Raw genomic sequence first — 16,125 nt, forward strand, 5'->3', positions numbered from 1 at the left:
CCGCCCGGCGCGCGCTTAAACCGGAAGAGCGGAAGCCCAGAGGCCGGAGCAACCCGGTCCCGACCCCATGTGGCACTCCCCTCTGGCCGCCTGCCCCTGGGCGAGTTCCTTGGAACTCTTTGCCTCAGTTTCCCCCTCGCTAACCTGGTGACCAGCCCTTTCTCACTCCCTGGACCCAGCCCAGGCGCTCTCTCTGCCTTAATCCTCCCTGCCCCTTCCTCCGGTGTACAGCCTTCTGCGGGACTGCACGAACCGCAGAACCGCGGGAAGAGAAGCCCCCACCCCTCGCCATGCAGCGCCTCGGACCCTGGTCTCGGGAGGCCTGGGCCGCGCTGGCCCTCCAGTTGCTGCGACCTCCCCGCGCCCCGTGCGCCGGGGCCACGCTGCATTTCCGCCGGGTGCAAGGAGGCCTGGTGCAGCCTCCAGGGCGGGAGGTATGTTCAGCCTTCTCACGTTTTTCAGCGTTTTTCTAGGGCTCCTTGGATCACGTTCTACTTTGTCGGTCAGTCTTCCCAATTAAGATTGTAAGGGCAGAACCTTTATGGTCGTGGAGGTGAACTGAGTTTCCTAACTGTTCTCGGACTGATTCCACCACTGTGTGAATGAGTTAAATTCGTTCAAACCCAGGAATCCGACTTTTGAATTTGTATCCTACGATATGAGTAGGTTTTTAAATAAATGCTTGATTTATTTAAAAGATCTTAGTTTCCTCATCGGTAAAACGAAGGTTTAAATTAAATGGGCCTCTTCTAGTTCCAACATTTTCATGATTTTGCGTTTTGACCTTAGTTCCCCAGAATTGACTTTGGATTTTGAGCCAATGGACGGACCTCAGTGCTTCGCTCTCTAGTGTTTGTGAAATGGAGTCCCATAGTCTATGATTTTAATTTATTCACGTATAATTATACATTTTGTTCAGACACATCATGCAGAGAACCTCGGGACTGTCAATTGAATCATCCACAGGAATCTTCGAAATCCTCACCTAAATGAAGACTTCAAGCAAAGCCAGATGGCTACTTGTTTGTCATGTTATAGAGTGGATCCCTGTTTAGGCACAGGTTGAGATAATTGGTTTCTGAGGCCCCGTCTAGCACCGAATGAATGAAAAAATATTTAAGTTTGGACTAAGCTCAAAGCATTGTGCTAAGCACTGACAATACGAATAGAAAAGCTATGCAGTCCCTGTTCTCAAAAAGCTCACATTCTAGTAGAGGAAACCCTGAATACAGAAGATTTCAATTGCGAATCAGACAGAACGGTCCCATGATCCTTATGGTGTAGGGCCAAAGCAGGTAATAATGTCTTCTTTAGAGGTTTCGTAGTCCTACAATTTAGAAACCCTCACCTCTCTAAATTTCTGTTTCCTCATTTTAAAAATAAGGATAATACTTGAACACAGTTTACCTTACAGGTGTGAGGAAAACACATTGCAAACATTAAAATATTATATAAAAGTGAGTTATTACTGTAATCATTGTTAGAGATGAATAAATTGCTGCCCTGAGAAATTAAATGCCCAGAGTCACCCAGTTATTAAGTAACAATACAAGGACTATCTTGAGGTACAACTCTGTTTTCTCAGGTTTCTGAGAAGCCTTATTGTATAGCCTGCTATAATAAACTAGTATTTTTCCATAGAATTAAATTTTTTCACACATACTGCCAAAAAAATGATAGGGTCTCTTCCCTTGAAGAACTTACAATCTAGTACTGTGATGCAGTGAAAAGTGTGTTGGGTTTGGATTCAGAGGACCTGGGTTTAAACCCTAAACTGTCACTAATCCCCTGTGTGACCTTCGGTAAGCTACACAAACTTTCTAGGCCTCAGTTTCCTTATCTGTATTTAAAATGAGGGGATTGAATTAGATGATCTTTAAGGTCCCTTCCAGCTTCAAATCTTTCATCTTTTTCATTGGGGGATAAGGGGAAAGGAATAAGCATTTATATATAACGCCTGTTGTGTGCTGGCACTGTGCTAAGCACTTTTTTACTGATATCTCATTTGACCCCCACAGCTTCCTTGAGAGTTAGGTGCTGTTATTATTCCTATTTTGGGTTTTAGGAGACTAAGGCAAGTAGGTTGTGACTTTCCTAGGGTGATACATAGCTAGTCCAATTTTGAACTCAGGTCTTCCAGACTTTAAGCCTAGTGTTCTAGTCCCTGGGCCAGTATCGACCTCAATAGGGGAGTTAATAATCTAATGCTAACAGATAAAAATCTAATAAATTATTCTTGTTGTATCTTCATTTTTTTAATCTTTAAAACATCATTCTGTTAGAACCCATCTAGATCCAAAGGGCCATAGCTTACCCCTTTTGTAGGGAGTCACCTTTCTGATCTGTCATTATTATTTTTATTTTTTGAAACTAGAGGTTAAGACCCTTTTTAGTTCCTGGTCTTGCCATAGGCTTTTTTTTTTTGGTAAGTTCTTGTTTGTTTCTGGGTCTTAGTTTCCTTGGGTATAAGTTAGCAAAAAATCTTGAGTAGGATTGACTAGCTGAGTTTGACTTAGCAAAAAGTACAGCTGGTGTTTGACCCTCCCAGGGATGGAGGGTACCAGAATGAGAGTAAATCATACTGTATGGTGGGAAGGATATCTCAATACAATGAGAGCCCCTGGGAAAAATATCTAACTTCATTCAAAATCCTTTATGGACACAATTCGGGCACAAGTGAAGAGCCTGTAGAACATTTTTCCTTGTAACTGGAAGACTGGAAATTCAAAGGGTCAGAGATGTAAGCCATTGTTTCCTTTCAGTTTGCAGAGGCCAGGTTGAAGACTCAGCTGGAATCAGATAAAGAGAAATCCAATTTTGTTATCAAGACTCCCAAGGTAATCCTTTTCTCTCTTCCATTTTGTTCTCCTTTTCCAATATCCTGGGTACTTGGGAGGAGAAATCTGCTTCTATTTGAGTTGGGACCTTGCAGTGAATTAGAGTTTGTATCATATAATGGATAGAATTGTACTTGAAGTCAGAAAGAGCTGGGTTCAACTCCTACATGACATTTACTAACTATATGATCCTTGTCAGGATACTTCACTTCTCAGTTTCTTCATTTGTAAAATAAGGATAATAATAGTACCTCCCTCATAGGGTTGTTGTGAGAATAGTGTATGTAAAGTACTTTACAAACCTTGAAGTGCTTTACAAGTGCAAACTATTGTAAGGTCTGTCCATCATTCCCTGTTTCGTAAGCCTTCTTTAAATTCTTCCCTTACTTTCCTTTATTCTGGTTGCTTTTGGCTCATAGGGTACCAGAGATCTTGGCCCTCAACAGATGGCTATTCGAGAGAAAATCCTTACTGCTGTCATCAGCTGCTTCAAGCGCCATGGAGCTAAAGGGCTAGACACTCCAGCATTTGAACTAAAGGTGACAGAAAGGACAAGGAGGGAAGGAGGAGTAGTGTTGAAATTCTTTCTTTCTTAGCCTCCAGTATCCCAAACCATATTTTTTAAGCTGTAGACTTGTGCTTGTCCAGGAAGTGCTAACGGAGAAGTATGGAGAGAACTCCAGACTCATCTATGAACTGAAGGATCAGGGTGGGGAACTACTGGCTCTTCGATATGACCTCACAGTATCCTTCTAAGAACTGTTTTACTTTATCTCAGACTGTCCTTGCCCAAGTCAAGGGAGGGAATTGTGGATGTCATGGTCATTTCTGGAGCTCTGATTCCTGTGTTATGTTAGGTGGCATTCCCATAAGGGGTGAAGGTGGTGAAGATTAGGCTTTCAAACTTAAATAATCTGGGAGAATGATTGAGGTGAATAGGAAGGAAGGATCCCAGGGGTTTTAGGCCACTTAGAGCCTTGTTTCCCTTTCCCTGAATTTTCAGTTTGACAAGATGATGGAATCTACTGCTAGAGGTATGAATTTCCCTAGTATCTGATTTGTATAGATGCAGTTGGTTGCCAGCTCTGTAGTAAAAGTGCTTTTTCCTTAATAATTTCTTGTGAGGTCCCTTTTGCTCGTTACCTGGCCATGAATAAGATAAAGAAGATAAAACGCTATCACATTGGGAAGGTGTGGCGACGGGAGAGTCCCTCCATAACCCAAGGTCGATACCGAGAGTTCTGCCAGTGTGTGAGTGCCTGGGTTAATGAGCAGTGGGAAGGGAGTTTTCTGAGTAACACCCCTAGAAAAACAGATTTAATTAGACGGTTTTCAAATTTTCACTCTTTCCTTTTGCTACAGGATTTTGACATTGCAGGTCATTTTGATCCCATGATCCCTGATGCAGAGTGTTTAAAGATCATCTATGAAATCCTAAATGCATTGCAATTGGGGGACTTCTTAATTAAGGTGAATGTGAAAACAAGAGAAGGGAGGTGTGCATGACCTGAGATTATTTCCTTCAGTTCTCTTCTTACCTGCATGGTAGTCCCAGCCTTACTCCTTGGCTTTAGCAGCTGTTTCTGTATAGTCTGATTGCAAGGCTTCTCTTTTCCTCCTTTTATTAGAGGGAATCACTGGGAAAGGAGAATAGATCTCTCTTTTGGGAATAGGTGTTGATGGAGTATCTGGTGTATATGGAATTCACAGGTGAATGACAGGCGAATTCTGCATGGGATGTTTGCTGTCTGTGGTGTCCCTGATAACAAATTCCACCTTATCTCTGCCTCAGTGGATAAGCTGGGCAAGGTAAGAAAGTAAGATCTTTTCATTTTCTCTCATCTAAGTTTTTGTAGCTTAACTCTTTCTGGGCCATTTTGTTTCAGAAACTTAAAGGACAGTGTATAAAATAAGCTGTTGTAAAGAGGTGCAGAGAACGTCTAAACCATGATCTGATTTCAGTCCTTCGGTGGGGACTTGAAGTTTACCTCTTTGCCTAATAACAGTTTTCATTAATATCTATATGTAAGGTTTACAAAGTACTTTCCTCACAACAGTCCTATGAGGAAGCCATTAAAATTATAATTATCCTTATTTTACAGGTTAGGGAATAAACAGTTCAAGTGACTTGCCTTGAGTCACATAGCTAGTAATGGTTGAAGACAAAATTCCAACTTAGTTCTTTCCTGAACCCCAGGTTTTCATTCTATCCATTACTTTATCCTAATTCTTGTCTATTATAGATTTTAAGCACATGGTAGGCATTCAAATGCTTACTGATTGAATTGTAATGCCTGTTGTTATGAAAGAAAGTAGGTTCTTGGATATAAGCTAATTATTTCTCTATCTACAGATGTCCTGGAAGGATGTGAGACAAGAGATGGTAGGAAAGATGGCTCTGGCTCCTGAAGTGGCAGATTGCATTGGGGTTTACATCCAGCAGCACGGTAAGAAGCAGGTTCCCCAAGAATTGAATGTACATATAATAGGGGCTAGAATCTGTATATGTTGCATATCTAACAGTGAGCTGAGCCCACTTTTCTAGAGAGACAGATAGGTCCCTTGAGATAAAGCTGGTCTCGAACTTGTTTCAGCCTTTTCCTATCTTTTTTGCTTCTTTAGAAGAAGGAAGAAAGCAGAAGCAGGGGAATAACAGTGGTAGTGGGACTTCTCTCAAGCACCATGGTGTGGATTTTTTTGGAAAGATAGTGAGGTAGAGTAAAAAGGACACTGAACTTGAAGTCAAGAAAGACCTCAATTAGAATCTTGCCTTTGATACATACTGGCTTTGTGACTTAACCTCTGAGTCTCTGCTCATTTATGCAATGGAAATAATAATCTTTATAATACTTATCTCACAGGGTTGATGTGAAGATTAAATAAAATATGTAAAGTAGTTTGAATGCCAGCTAATTTTATTGTTTTTATCATCTTATTTTTTTGTTTGCATAGACTTGTTTGATTGAATCCAAAGATCTTATTTCCCCTGGCTATCTGACTTTTACGTTTGACTTTCCCAGGTGGAGTGTCCCTAGTAGAGCAGCTACTGCAGGATCCCAAACTCTCACAGAACAAGCAGGCCCAGGAGGGGTTGAGGGACCTGAAACTGCTATTTGAGTATCTGACCCTGTTTGGTATTACAGAGAAGGTGAGTAGGGGAAGGGCAGGCCCCGGAAGATTGCAGAGGATCCCAGACATCTCTGTCCCATGAGACTGACCATATCTCCATGTCCCCACAGATCTCCTTTGACCTGAGCCTGGCCCGAGGCCTGGACTACTATACAGGGGTGATCTATGAAGCAGTGCTTCTTCAGACCGCAGCCAGACAGGGGGAGGAACCACTTGGTGTGGGCAGTGTGGCTGCCGGAGGGCGCTATGATGGGCTTGTTGGCATGTTTGACCCCAAGGGCAGAAAGGTGCCCTGTGTGGGGCTCAGCGTTGGGGTTGAAAGGATCTTCTCCATTGTGGAACAGAGGATGGAGGTAGGACCCTGTTAGGAGTAAGTGGAGAAGTCCCTTCCACACTTCCTAAGACTGTCCAGACCCTCTTTCTGAAAGTGAGTGGCTCCTGATCCTGATTTGTTGAAGAGGAATTTTAGCCAGTGTTTTTTGCCTTTCTTCTCTAGGCCACGGAGAAAATTCAGGTGACAGAGACACAGGTCCTTGTGGCTGCAGCACAAAAGAATTTCCTTAAAGAACGGATGAAACTGATTGCAGAGCTCTGGGATGCTGGGATCAAGGTAAGATAGAACAGGTGCCAGTGTCCTGTGGTCTGGGGAAATACTCCCCTGAATCTATCTGGTCACAATTAGAGCAGCTTTTTCTAGGGGAGGAGGGCCAGGTGTTGGAATGAGTCTTTTTTTCTAGGGGTGGGAGAACATGGGGAGGAGGGTGGTGAGGCAATGGGTGTACTATATCCAATGCCAAATGCCAGGGGTTATCTGTTGCTTCAAGGCTGAGATGCTTTATAAGAAGAACCCCAGTTTCCTGACTCAGCTGCATTACTGTGAGGAAACAGGCATTCCATTGGTGGCCATTATTGGGGAGCAAGAACTAAAAGATGGTGTCATTAAGCTTCGTTCTGTGGCCAGCAGGGAGGAGGTAAGACAGTGATGGCAGAGGTAGGGCAGATCAAATTGTCCAAGAGAACTATGCTATTAAAAAATTCTTGGGAATAGTGAATTGTAGGGCAGCTGAGATTCTAGAGAAGACAAGTAGCCACCACAATAGCCTGGAACAAGGGGCTCAGAAATTAGATAGGCCAGAGACAGATGACATATATCTACATGGCTAGATTTTGGAAGTTAGTTAAACAATAATCAGACTACATAGTCTTGTCTTCTGTGACTTTAATTTGGATAGATGGATCTTACACAAAAACACTGACGACATGCACTTGCAAACACCTTTGTGATAATTGCATATGTAGATGCTGACAGACTATAGGGTGAAAGAACTAGCGAGCAGAGCTGCTGAAGAATTTATTTTTCTATAACTCACATGACAACTTCCATGTTTCAGGTGGACATTAAACGGGAAAATATTGTAACTGAAATCCAGAGGAGAATGTCTGAATCCTGATCTTGCCTGTTCTTCATCTGCTACTTGTTTCAGTGGTGAAGATCTAGTCCACTATGATGGCCCTATCCAGTTTCACATTTGGGTCAGGGTAGACTATACATCCCTTCTGCCTCCTTCCTGCAACTCCCTCTTCTGTGCCCCTTGTTTGGAGGTGAGGGAGTATCAGTGGCACGTGGACTCCTGAATCCTCTTGTTTTATCACTGGTGTTTGAGAGGAAGCCAGAGCATCCACTTTTAACAGGTGGGGGATAGTGCTTTCTATAATAGAATATGTCACAGAGACACTACAGAGACAGTGGTATATTTGTACTATCACTGACTGCAAACAAGACTTTAAGTTGAACTGTGTTCTCTGAGCAGTCTTTGAGGGAGTTAAACTCTGAAGGAATCTTGAAGTGTGAGGAAGTTCTTTCTGAGGTCAGAACTCAGCTACTCAGGAAAGGTCTACACCAACCAGGAAAAAAGCTTGACTGTCCTAGAGATATGCTTCCATCCTGTTACTGTCTTGCTTGGGGTGTTGTAAAGAGACAGGAAAGAGGGAGGAGTGGATGTCTGAGTCCATACTCAAATGAGATTAAAAAAAAGCATGATATAACTCCTTTCCTAGCTTTTCTTCCTTGTGCTAGGGATAAACTAAAGTTTAGTTTCCTCATGGTTTTGGATGTTGAGCTGAGCAGGTCACTTTAGCTCTCTAGGCTTCAGTTCCTTATCTGTAAAATGAAGAGGTTGAACCAGATGACCTCTGAGGTGCCTTCTAGTTGTACATGTATGAAACATGTCCCCATGAACCATAACAACAAAAAGGAACACTTGATAAGTAAGGATGAGATTGGTGCCTTCTCCCCCTCCACTGATCCTAGGTATACAATCATCATATTGCAATATTTTTCCTGGGCCAGACCAGCGGCTGTTACTATCCTGTGGCTTGCCATATGAGTAGCTATTTGGAGATGGTTTTATAATATATTGAATGTAACTAATTTAGACACTTTGTAATTAGAAGCATTTGATTTACATCGAGTATGGGGAATGATTTGGGTATAAAAATCTGGGCTATCTTTGATCTGAGATTATAACTTTACTGTTACATATTCATACATTTCTGTGGAGATTTCTGTCCTTACTATAGTTATTCTGTTCTTCTTGGGAAGGTGCCAAGTTCCGAGTGGCATCTAGTGTTTTGGCCCTTTATTATGTACCCAGTAGCAGGCACTGAAGTGAACTAATCTCCTTTATCACTACAACACAAGAGGAAAACACCCATGTACTTAATATTCTGATTGTTTGCAACCGAAGTGTTCACAGCCTATTCTCCTTTTCTCCATTGTTAGGAATGTATAACTAAAACCACTCCCACAAAGGTCATTATGCTCAGAAGACAAGCTTGGGCTTTTCTGGGTTTTAGGATTGCCTTTGCCAGCCTAAGATCCTGCCTAAGAACTGCGTCCTCCGACTCCAGGCCGGCCTTTGGACAGAGCTTAATAAGTCGGCCCCTGAAGACCGTGGGAGGTGGGGGTGGGGCAATGGAGGGAGGGGGAGGTGCTGGGTTCTTCTTCCCTCGCTGTGGCTTCAGCTTCTGAGCAGGGCCGGGCCGGCGCGGACCCTCATGGAGTTGGCCCCTTTGTGGGACCCTCTCCCCGGGCACTGACGGTTGGTGTCAAATGTCAGTCTCCCGTCTCCCCGCCCCCGGGGGCGTGTTCCTTCCTGGGCATTCTGATTCCTTTCCGTGCTGTGTGAGCCAGCCACAATCTCTCCGGGCTAGTTTCTGCGTTCATAAAACGAGGGTTGGGTTTAAGCTTTGATTTGTAAAAGACTTTTCAGGAAATAAAACGTCCTTCTATCGCTTCGTGTGGCGCGTGCGCAATTTGTGAGGGGTGTGCGTTAATGCTGCGGGTGAGATGGAAGTGCTTATCTCGGAAGTCCTCCGGTGCCGCTCTAGCCTGGTAGTACGATAGAGACTTCGGAGGACCGCTCTGCTTTACGGCTCCAGGCAGTCTTTACATTATTTTCCGTCTTCATCTTCACTTCGCCGCGAAGATGGCGTCTGGCAGCGGGGTAGGTGTCTTGTGGGGGGCGGAGGAGTTTCGGGGGTTTCGTCTGGATTCCAGTGTTCTTTCTCACAGAGCTTCCTCTCCAGCCTGGCCCCGGAGGCGGCAGTCCCAGGTTTGCGGCCGCTTCCTTCGGCACAGTGTCGCGCCGAGCAGCCGGGGTCCGGGGTCCGAAGCTGCCTGGGCCTGGGGTGGGGGGCTTCAGCTGCGGAGGCTCGCTGCCGCCGTGCCCGGGCACCCCGTTGAGCCTGCGGTGGTCGCTTACTGTGTGCAGAGTGTGTGCCAAGCACTGGGGCAGATAGAAACTACCCAACATTGTGTGGCCTTGTGGAGTTTAGTGGCTAGGCTGAGGGTAAGACGCCAGCCCATTTAGTTACAATACACAGTATTAAGTGACTCTTGCTTTGTGCTTTCTGAGGATGTAGACAGTGATGGAAGATCCCTTGAAGGAGATGGCATTTGAGCCTGGCTTTATCGAATGTATTTAACAGGCTAATTGGAGAAGGGAAGGGAGGACTGATATTCCAGACTTTGGAAACCACGCTCTGAGCTAAGGCGGTGCTATATTTTCAGTGCTTGGGTACTGGAAAACTACCAACTGGTAGGATTCCATGGGAAAGGTAGCAGAAAATCCAGAAATGCTTTCTTTTGACAGACTAAAAACCTGGATTTCCGCCGAAAGTGGGACAAAGACGAATATGAGAAACTTGCAGAGAAACGACTTAATGAAGAAAGAGAGAAAAAAGATGGTGAGTAAAACTCCCTTGAATTTCTGCTTTCTTTGAGCATGCAGCGGATTGGATTGCAGAAATAGTTTAGTGAATTAAGAAATTTTGGTTCTAGTTTCTGCTCTTTTACCAGGAGATTCTTTGGCATTTGTGCAGTTTACTGCACCTCTCTGGGCCTCAGTTTTTAATCTATGCTTCCTTGCCTTTTGCCTTGCCTCCTTTCTTTAGTTGCTGCCCTAAGGCAGGAGATTTTCAGAGCTCAAAAATGCAGGTTTTAGACAGTGTGAATTACTACCGTGGACGCTACCGTCCACCTTCATACACAGAAAAATCTTTGGATTGACGTAAGAAGGGTTATATCCTAACCCAGAAACTTCAGTTAGCCTATGAAAAGCAGGGCTCTGTATAGTAAAGTTTGTGAATATAGGTCTTGTGAGTTGCACTGTTGCCAAATCTGATCATAATCTTTGATGTACTGGTTCTTTGAGTGATTTGGGGGAATTTGTTTCCTTGTTGCTGCTCCCACTTGGTTTGCTCAACAGTCAGTTCTCCCTTTCTACACTTTGGCTGGGTGCTGAAGGATACCTTCATTCCAGCTTTTACCTATTATTTCCTGACAACTTGGCTTCATTATTTTTCTTCTTCATTCCTGTTATAAAATAGCTGTCAGATACCAAGTCCATTCTAACTCTGTGGCATCTCACATCTGTCTCTGTCTTTCTGTTCACAGCTGCTACTCTACATCAAGCCCTCATCACTGCTTTCCCAAACTATCGCAGATACCTCCTAGTTGGTCTCTCTGCCTCAAATCTTTTTCCCCCTTGTCCAACCTGTTTTCCACACCATTGCCAATATATTCCAAAAGCACAGATCTGACAAGTCACTCCTCTGCTCAGGAAACCCTAGTCACTCTCCATTACATCTTAGATCAAATATAAGCTCCTCCCTTTGGCATTTAATAGCAACCTACCTTTCCAAGCTTAGTGTATGATATACACTTTGAGTCCAGCCAAATTGACCTTCTTGTTCTTTTTTAAACATGATATTCTGTCTCCTAGCTCTGTGACTTTGCACAAGCTTTCTAAACGGAATGTATATGGTGCAGTCCTTGCTTACCTCCACTTCTTAGAATCCCTAGTTTCCTTAAGAGCTTGGCTCAAGCTTTATCTCCTTCATGAGGTCTTTCCTTGATCCCTGCAGTTACTGGTGTCTCTCACCCAGAATAACCTTGTCTTGTATGTATTTTGTATATAAATATGTGTATGTGTAGTGTATTTTCAGCTCCAATAAAATGTATGTTCCTTGAAGGCAGGACCTTTCATTTTTTTCCTTTTTATCCCTAATACCACATGATACTGTAACATGGTAGATGCTTAATAATGCTTGTGATCACTTGATTGCTTGATCTTACTCTTATTAAATTACTTGAGTCAGTGCTTTCTTCCTTCAAAGTATTACTGAAATCTCTCCTGTGACTTTAGTTCCCAGGCAGACTACAGGACCATCTTATTCAATTTAATATGTTATTTACAATCTGCTGCTTTTGGAGCCTCTGCCAAAGTTGGGGAGGAGGTGGCTGTTATTTTTTCTTTAACTCATTCTTACATCTTCAGGCATGTCCTAGGCAGTTACTGCCATAGAGAGCTGGTCAATTAGTCAACATCTTTGAGGAGTCTATTATGTGTAGAGCAGGGCCTCTTAACCTTTTTTGTGTCATGGACCCTTTGGCTTGATGAAGCCCATGGATTCCTTCTCAATATTATGGTTTTTGTTTTTTAAATCATATATAACTGAAGGAAATGCTAAATCTCACCTTGAGGTTAATGGGAAAAAAAATACGTGTTTTTTTCTCTAAGTTCATAGACACCTCCCTCCTCAAGTTTGTGCTTAGACCTGGGATTCTGTGGGATCCCAGGTTAAGACGCCCAGTATTATGTATTATTGCAATGTCTGAGTCTGGAGAAAAGGGGAAGGAAATTACGTTGTTGACTGTACCAAGATTCCAGCTTTTACCTTCGTTCCTAGCAGAAAAATTCTTGGCTTTGAAAGGAGCTATAGTTTGTAGCGTTTCCTTCCCCAGCAAGATCTCACTGACTGCATTCACTTTTCTTTCAGGAAAACCAGTGCAGCCTGTCAAGCGGGAGCTCTTACGACACAGAGACTACAAGGTTGACTTGGAGTCTAAGCTGGGAAAGACCATTGTTATTACCAAGACAACCCCACAGTCTGAAATGGGAGGGTGAGTAGCCTCTTATTTTACCGAAAAGAGCAGGACTTATGAGTGGTCGGTAGTGACGGCCAATGGGGTAAGTTCAGTTAATTTTGGGAAGAGTTTCCTATAATAAAACTTAACTTATTGATAGATTGTTGTGGGTTGATTCGCAGTCCCCTAAGTTGAAACCTGTTGGAATAAGTTTTTTTGTAATGAGAGAACTGGAAATGTGCAATTAATAAGAGAAGTAGCTGGGGAATATCTCTGGGGGTTGGAGTGGTGGGTATGATTGATACTAACTCCTTAGAGTTTGGGTATTCAGGCCTCCTGGCAACCTGGAAATGGAGCTTTGTCACATTAATAAGGACCCATGCTTAGAGATTTTCTCCTTAGTCCATGCCTGCGGTATAAAGCAGGAGATATAGGGACTGACTAACAGTTCTTAAAGATTTAACTGGCAAACCCCGGGCCTGTCACCATACTTCTTCTCTGGGGCTTGCTAAGATTTTTGATAGAACTGGCCACAGATGGCTGCTATACCCTCCTGTCTATTCCACTTGGGAGCTTCTCTCTTAGTACCTTTTCCTGGTGATCTCGGGATGTCTTAGGAAATAAAAGATTGGGAAGTATTGACCTAAAGTTTTCAGTAAGGTAAGGGGCATGACATGTTTTCAGGCTGCTCAAATAATAAGTACTTCTATGACTGTGTAGGTATTACTGCAACGTCTGTGACTGTGTAGTGAAAGACTCCATCAACTTCTTGGATCACATCAATGGAAAGAAACGTAAGGAATGAGGACATTTTGGAATGGGTTTTGGGGATCCCCACAGCTCTTGCTGGAGGCTCAGAGTAGATGCTTTTCTTGCCTTTGCACAGGGAGTTCATTTCTCTTCATCAGTAAGATGTTTATGGAGCTCATGAGGTACATCATACTCTTTTGTTCTACAATCAAATTAGCATATCTTCCCAGCTGTCCATTTTTATTGCCCAGATATAGACAGTTCCATCTTGTTTTTTGAGGTTGCTAGATGCAGGGACAGAAGAAGTCCCTGGAGCTGCCCTCAGCAGAATTGGCTCTTGTTTCCTAAAACTGTATAGGTTGTGGAGAGACATCTTGGAAAGGGTTTATTGAGGCAGCATGGTAATGTGGCAAGGGTACTTGATTTGGAGACAGAAGACTTGGGTTCAAATCCTAGCCCTGCTACTTAACTAGCTGAATGACACTGGGCAAGTAACTTCATTTTTCTGGACCTTGTTTTCCTCATTTTGTAAAATGAGAGTTAGGCTAGATGTTCTCTCAAGTCTCTTTCAGGTCTAAATCTATACTTTTAAGGTCCTAATTTGGGGGATGGGGATAGGGGTAGGGGAGAGAAGGGATGTGAGCGAGAGTAGGGAGGTAAGGAGCTGGAAGGAAGGATAATGGTTCCATATTTCTCCTCCTCAGATCAGCGGAATCTGGGTATGTCAATGCGTGTGGAGCGTTCCACCTTGGATCAGGTGAAGAAGCGCTTTGAAGTGAACAAGAAGAAGATGGAAGAAAAACAAAAGGACTATGACTTTGAGGAGAGGATGAAAGAACTCAGAGAGGAGGTAAGGTTCAAGCCAGCATTTCCAGACTGAGGCTTCCATAAAATGTAGCTTTTAGGACCACTGGGAAGTATTCTTCTCTTCTCAACATGATATAAAATGGCTATCTGCAATAGAACACACCTTTTCCCTATCTCCAGCTTGCCTTTCTGTGGTTTCCAAATCCCAGAAATGAGTGATGAAATAAATGGGTTCGGACTGCAACATGTAAACCCCAATTCCAATACTATCTTCCTGACTTGCTTACTTCCCAGACTACTCCAGGGGTGGGGAACCTGTGACCTCAAGGCCACATGTGGCCCTCTAAGTCCTCAAATCTAAACCCAAATCCTTTGGGATTTGTTGTATGAAATTTGATTTCAATCAAAAGGCTGCACTTGAGGATCTAGAAGGCCACAGGTTCCCCACCCCTGCACTAGGCCTTTAGCAGTGAACCCTTTGATTTAGAAGAATTTATTTCTGCCTCCTGATTTCCATTGTTTCTGGCCCAGTGGCTTCTTTTGATGTTGAAGTGAACAGAAGTTTGAAATAAAGGAAAGGAAACTTTTACCGTGTATGAGATCATCTGTTTTCTACCTCCTATCCCCTCTACTGCAACCTATTCTTTTTTCCTATACCCTTATAATTGCATCATTTTTATGGTAAATCTAAGTCTCCTGCCAGTAGGAAAAAGGGAATCTTGAAAGCCATTTGGGCCTTTGTCATGAGTTAGGTGGGAATCTGTGGTAGATGACTCATAGACCAGTGTCTATGGTGGTCATTCTTCCCTCTGAGCTACTGCAGTTTGCTTTGGGCTCTGATTTGAGCTTCACGACACTGCTGTGGATCAGGAAAGCTAAAATGATCCTCTGTGGCTCTTTGCAGGAAGAGAAGGCCAAAGCGTACAAGAAGGAGAAACAGAAGGAGAAGAAGCGAAGGGCAGAGGAGGACTTGACATTTGAGGAGGATGATGAGATGGCAGCTGTTATGGGTTTCTCTGGCTTTGGCTCCACCAAAAAGAGCTACTGATTCTCTCTGAACTTGTCTTATTCCCAAGCCTGACTCTATGGGATCGCTAATATCCAAGGCATTTGGGGAAATTCTTCAAAGACCTGACATGTGGAGGGAAGAAAGGAATTTGTTTCTCTCCCTTACAGCCAGAGTGTGGCCAGGATCTGGAGAAGTTGGGTTCCAGCCCTCTAATTTTCATATTTGGTGGAGCTGCAGTTCATCTCTCCTAACTTCCTAATAAAAAAGAAACCTCCCACTCATCAGCTGCTTCCCCGAAGCTCTTCCTGCATCCATCCTTCTCTCTTCCCTTCTCCCTCCCACAATGATTACCATAAAGTTACCTAGATTTCTGCTTTTGTTCTCTACCCTACCTCACCTTATACCTCCAGTGTTCTGGCTGTTTACTCCTAATGTTCTGTGGCCATGTGTATGCACATATAGTGTTCTGCCAGGTACTTGTATGTGTGTGTGTGTGTGCGCGCGTGTGTGCATGAAGAATTCCTGTAGAGGGCTGGAGCCCAAGCCATAAGGCCACAGCTGCTCTCATTCCTGACGTCTTGGGCTGCAGGTGCCTCCTGTGGCTTGTTTTAGAGCATGTAATGGGGAATTAAATGGATGAGTGTTTGGTGTGGTTCGTTTCTGGTGAGTTATTTAACCTTTTTTGTTTAGTCCTGGGCTGTTTTAGCTTTTAAATTTGTACCTTTTAAATGAAAATTACTGTTTTTGTCTTCCTTGTATTTAGGCTCCAATATGAGTCTTAAGTGATGCAAAAAGCCACAGTGTGGGATTTTGTGTGTGCCCAGGGATGAACTAACATATAGAATTAAAAGGAAAACAGTATGTCGGCTGGAACTATTTCTCATGTTGGTACTGGATACACCATCTTTCTTTTGTGCTTTTTGCTCTTTTTCACACTGATGCTTTTTGCACAGAGCCCAACCTTAAATTTTCCCTTCCTTTGATTCCTATTAGGCTTTCTGTATGAGTCTCTATAGCCTTTTTTTTTTTCACCTCACAAATTCAACTCCCTGCCTTCACTCTAAGTCAACACTGGTCAGTTCTTTGACTTCTTTGTGACTCTAATGAAATCACTGTGCACCTGACTTTTAGCATAACAGAGCTCAGTACTGGCTGTAGAGTCT

General features: G+C 43.3%; 2 protein-coding genes across 3 annotated transcripts; both read left to right on the forward strand.

Annotated features, from left to right (window-relative positions):
* Positions 1 to 32: 32 nt before the first annotated feature.
* LOC110220908 (histidine--tRNA ligase, mitochondrial-like) lies at positions 33 to 8,012 on the forward strand. 2 transcript variants are annotated; one of them, XM_021005177.2, is made up of 13 exons: positions 34 to 434; positions 2,763 to 2,837; positions 3,257 to 3,376; positions 3,486 to 3,581; positions 3,963 to 4,088; positions 4,200 to 4,307; positions 4,548 to 4,646; positions 5,191 to 5,284; positions 5,858 to 5,985; positions 6,077 to 6,319; positions 6,463 to 6,576; positions 6,791 to 6,937; positions 7,358 to 8,012. In XM_021005177.2, the coding sequence occupies exons 1-13, from the start codon at positions 291 to 293 to the stop codon at positions 7,415 to 7,417; spliced, it is 1,554 nt and encodes a 517-aa protein (XP_020860836.1). In that variant the 5' UTR covers positions 34 to 290; the 3' UTR covers positions 7,418 to 8,012. The 2 variants fall into 2 exon arrangements, with proteins under 2 accessions (XP_020860837.1, XP_020860836.1); XM_021005178.2 differs by lacking the exon at positions 6,791 to 6,937 and having other exon boundaries at positions 33 to 434.
* Positions 8,013 to 9,356: 1,344 nt separating this feature from the next.
* ZMAT2 (zinc finger matrin-type 2) lies at positions 9,357 to 15,823 on the forward strand. Its single transcript, XM_021005188.2, has 6 exons — positions 9,357 to 9,472; positions 10,121 to 10,214; positions 12,309 to 12,432; positions 13,117 to 13,190; positions 13,851 to 13,996; positions 14,858 to 15,823. Exons 1-6 carry the CDS (start codon positions 9,455 to 9,457, stop codon positions 14,999 to 15,001), a joined length of 600 nt encoding a protein of 199 aa, XP_020860847.1. The 5' UTR covers positions 9,357 to 9,454; the 3' UTR covers positions 15,002 to 15,823.
* Positions 15,824 to 16,125: the final 302 nt, after the last annotated feature.

Source organism: Phascolarctos cinereus, unplaced genomic scaffold (genome assembly GCF_003287225.1).
Source record: "Phascolarctos cinereus isolate Bilbo 61053 unplaced genomic scaffold, phaCin_HiC Scaffold_2;HRSCAF=192, whole genome shotgun sequence".
Lineage (NCBI taxonomy): Eukaryota > Metazoa > Chordata > Mammalia > Diprotodontia > Phascolarctidae > Phascolarctos > Phascolarctos cinereus.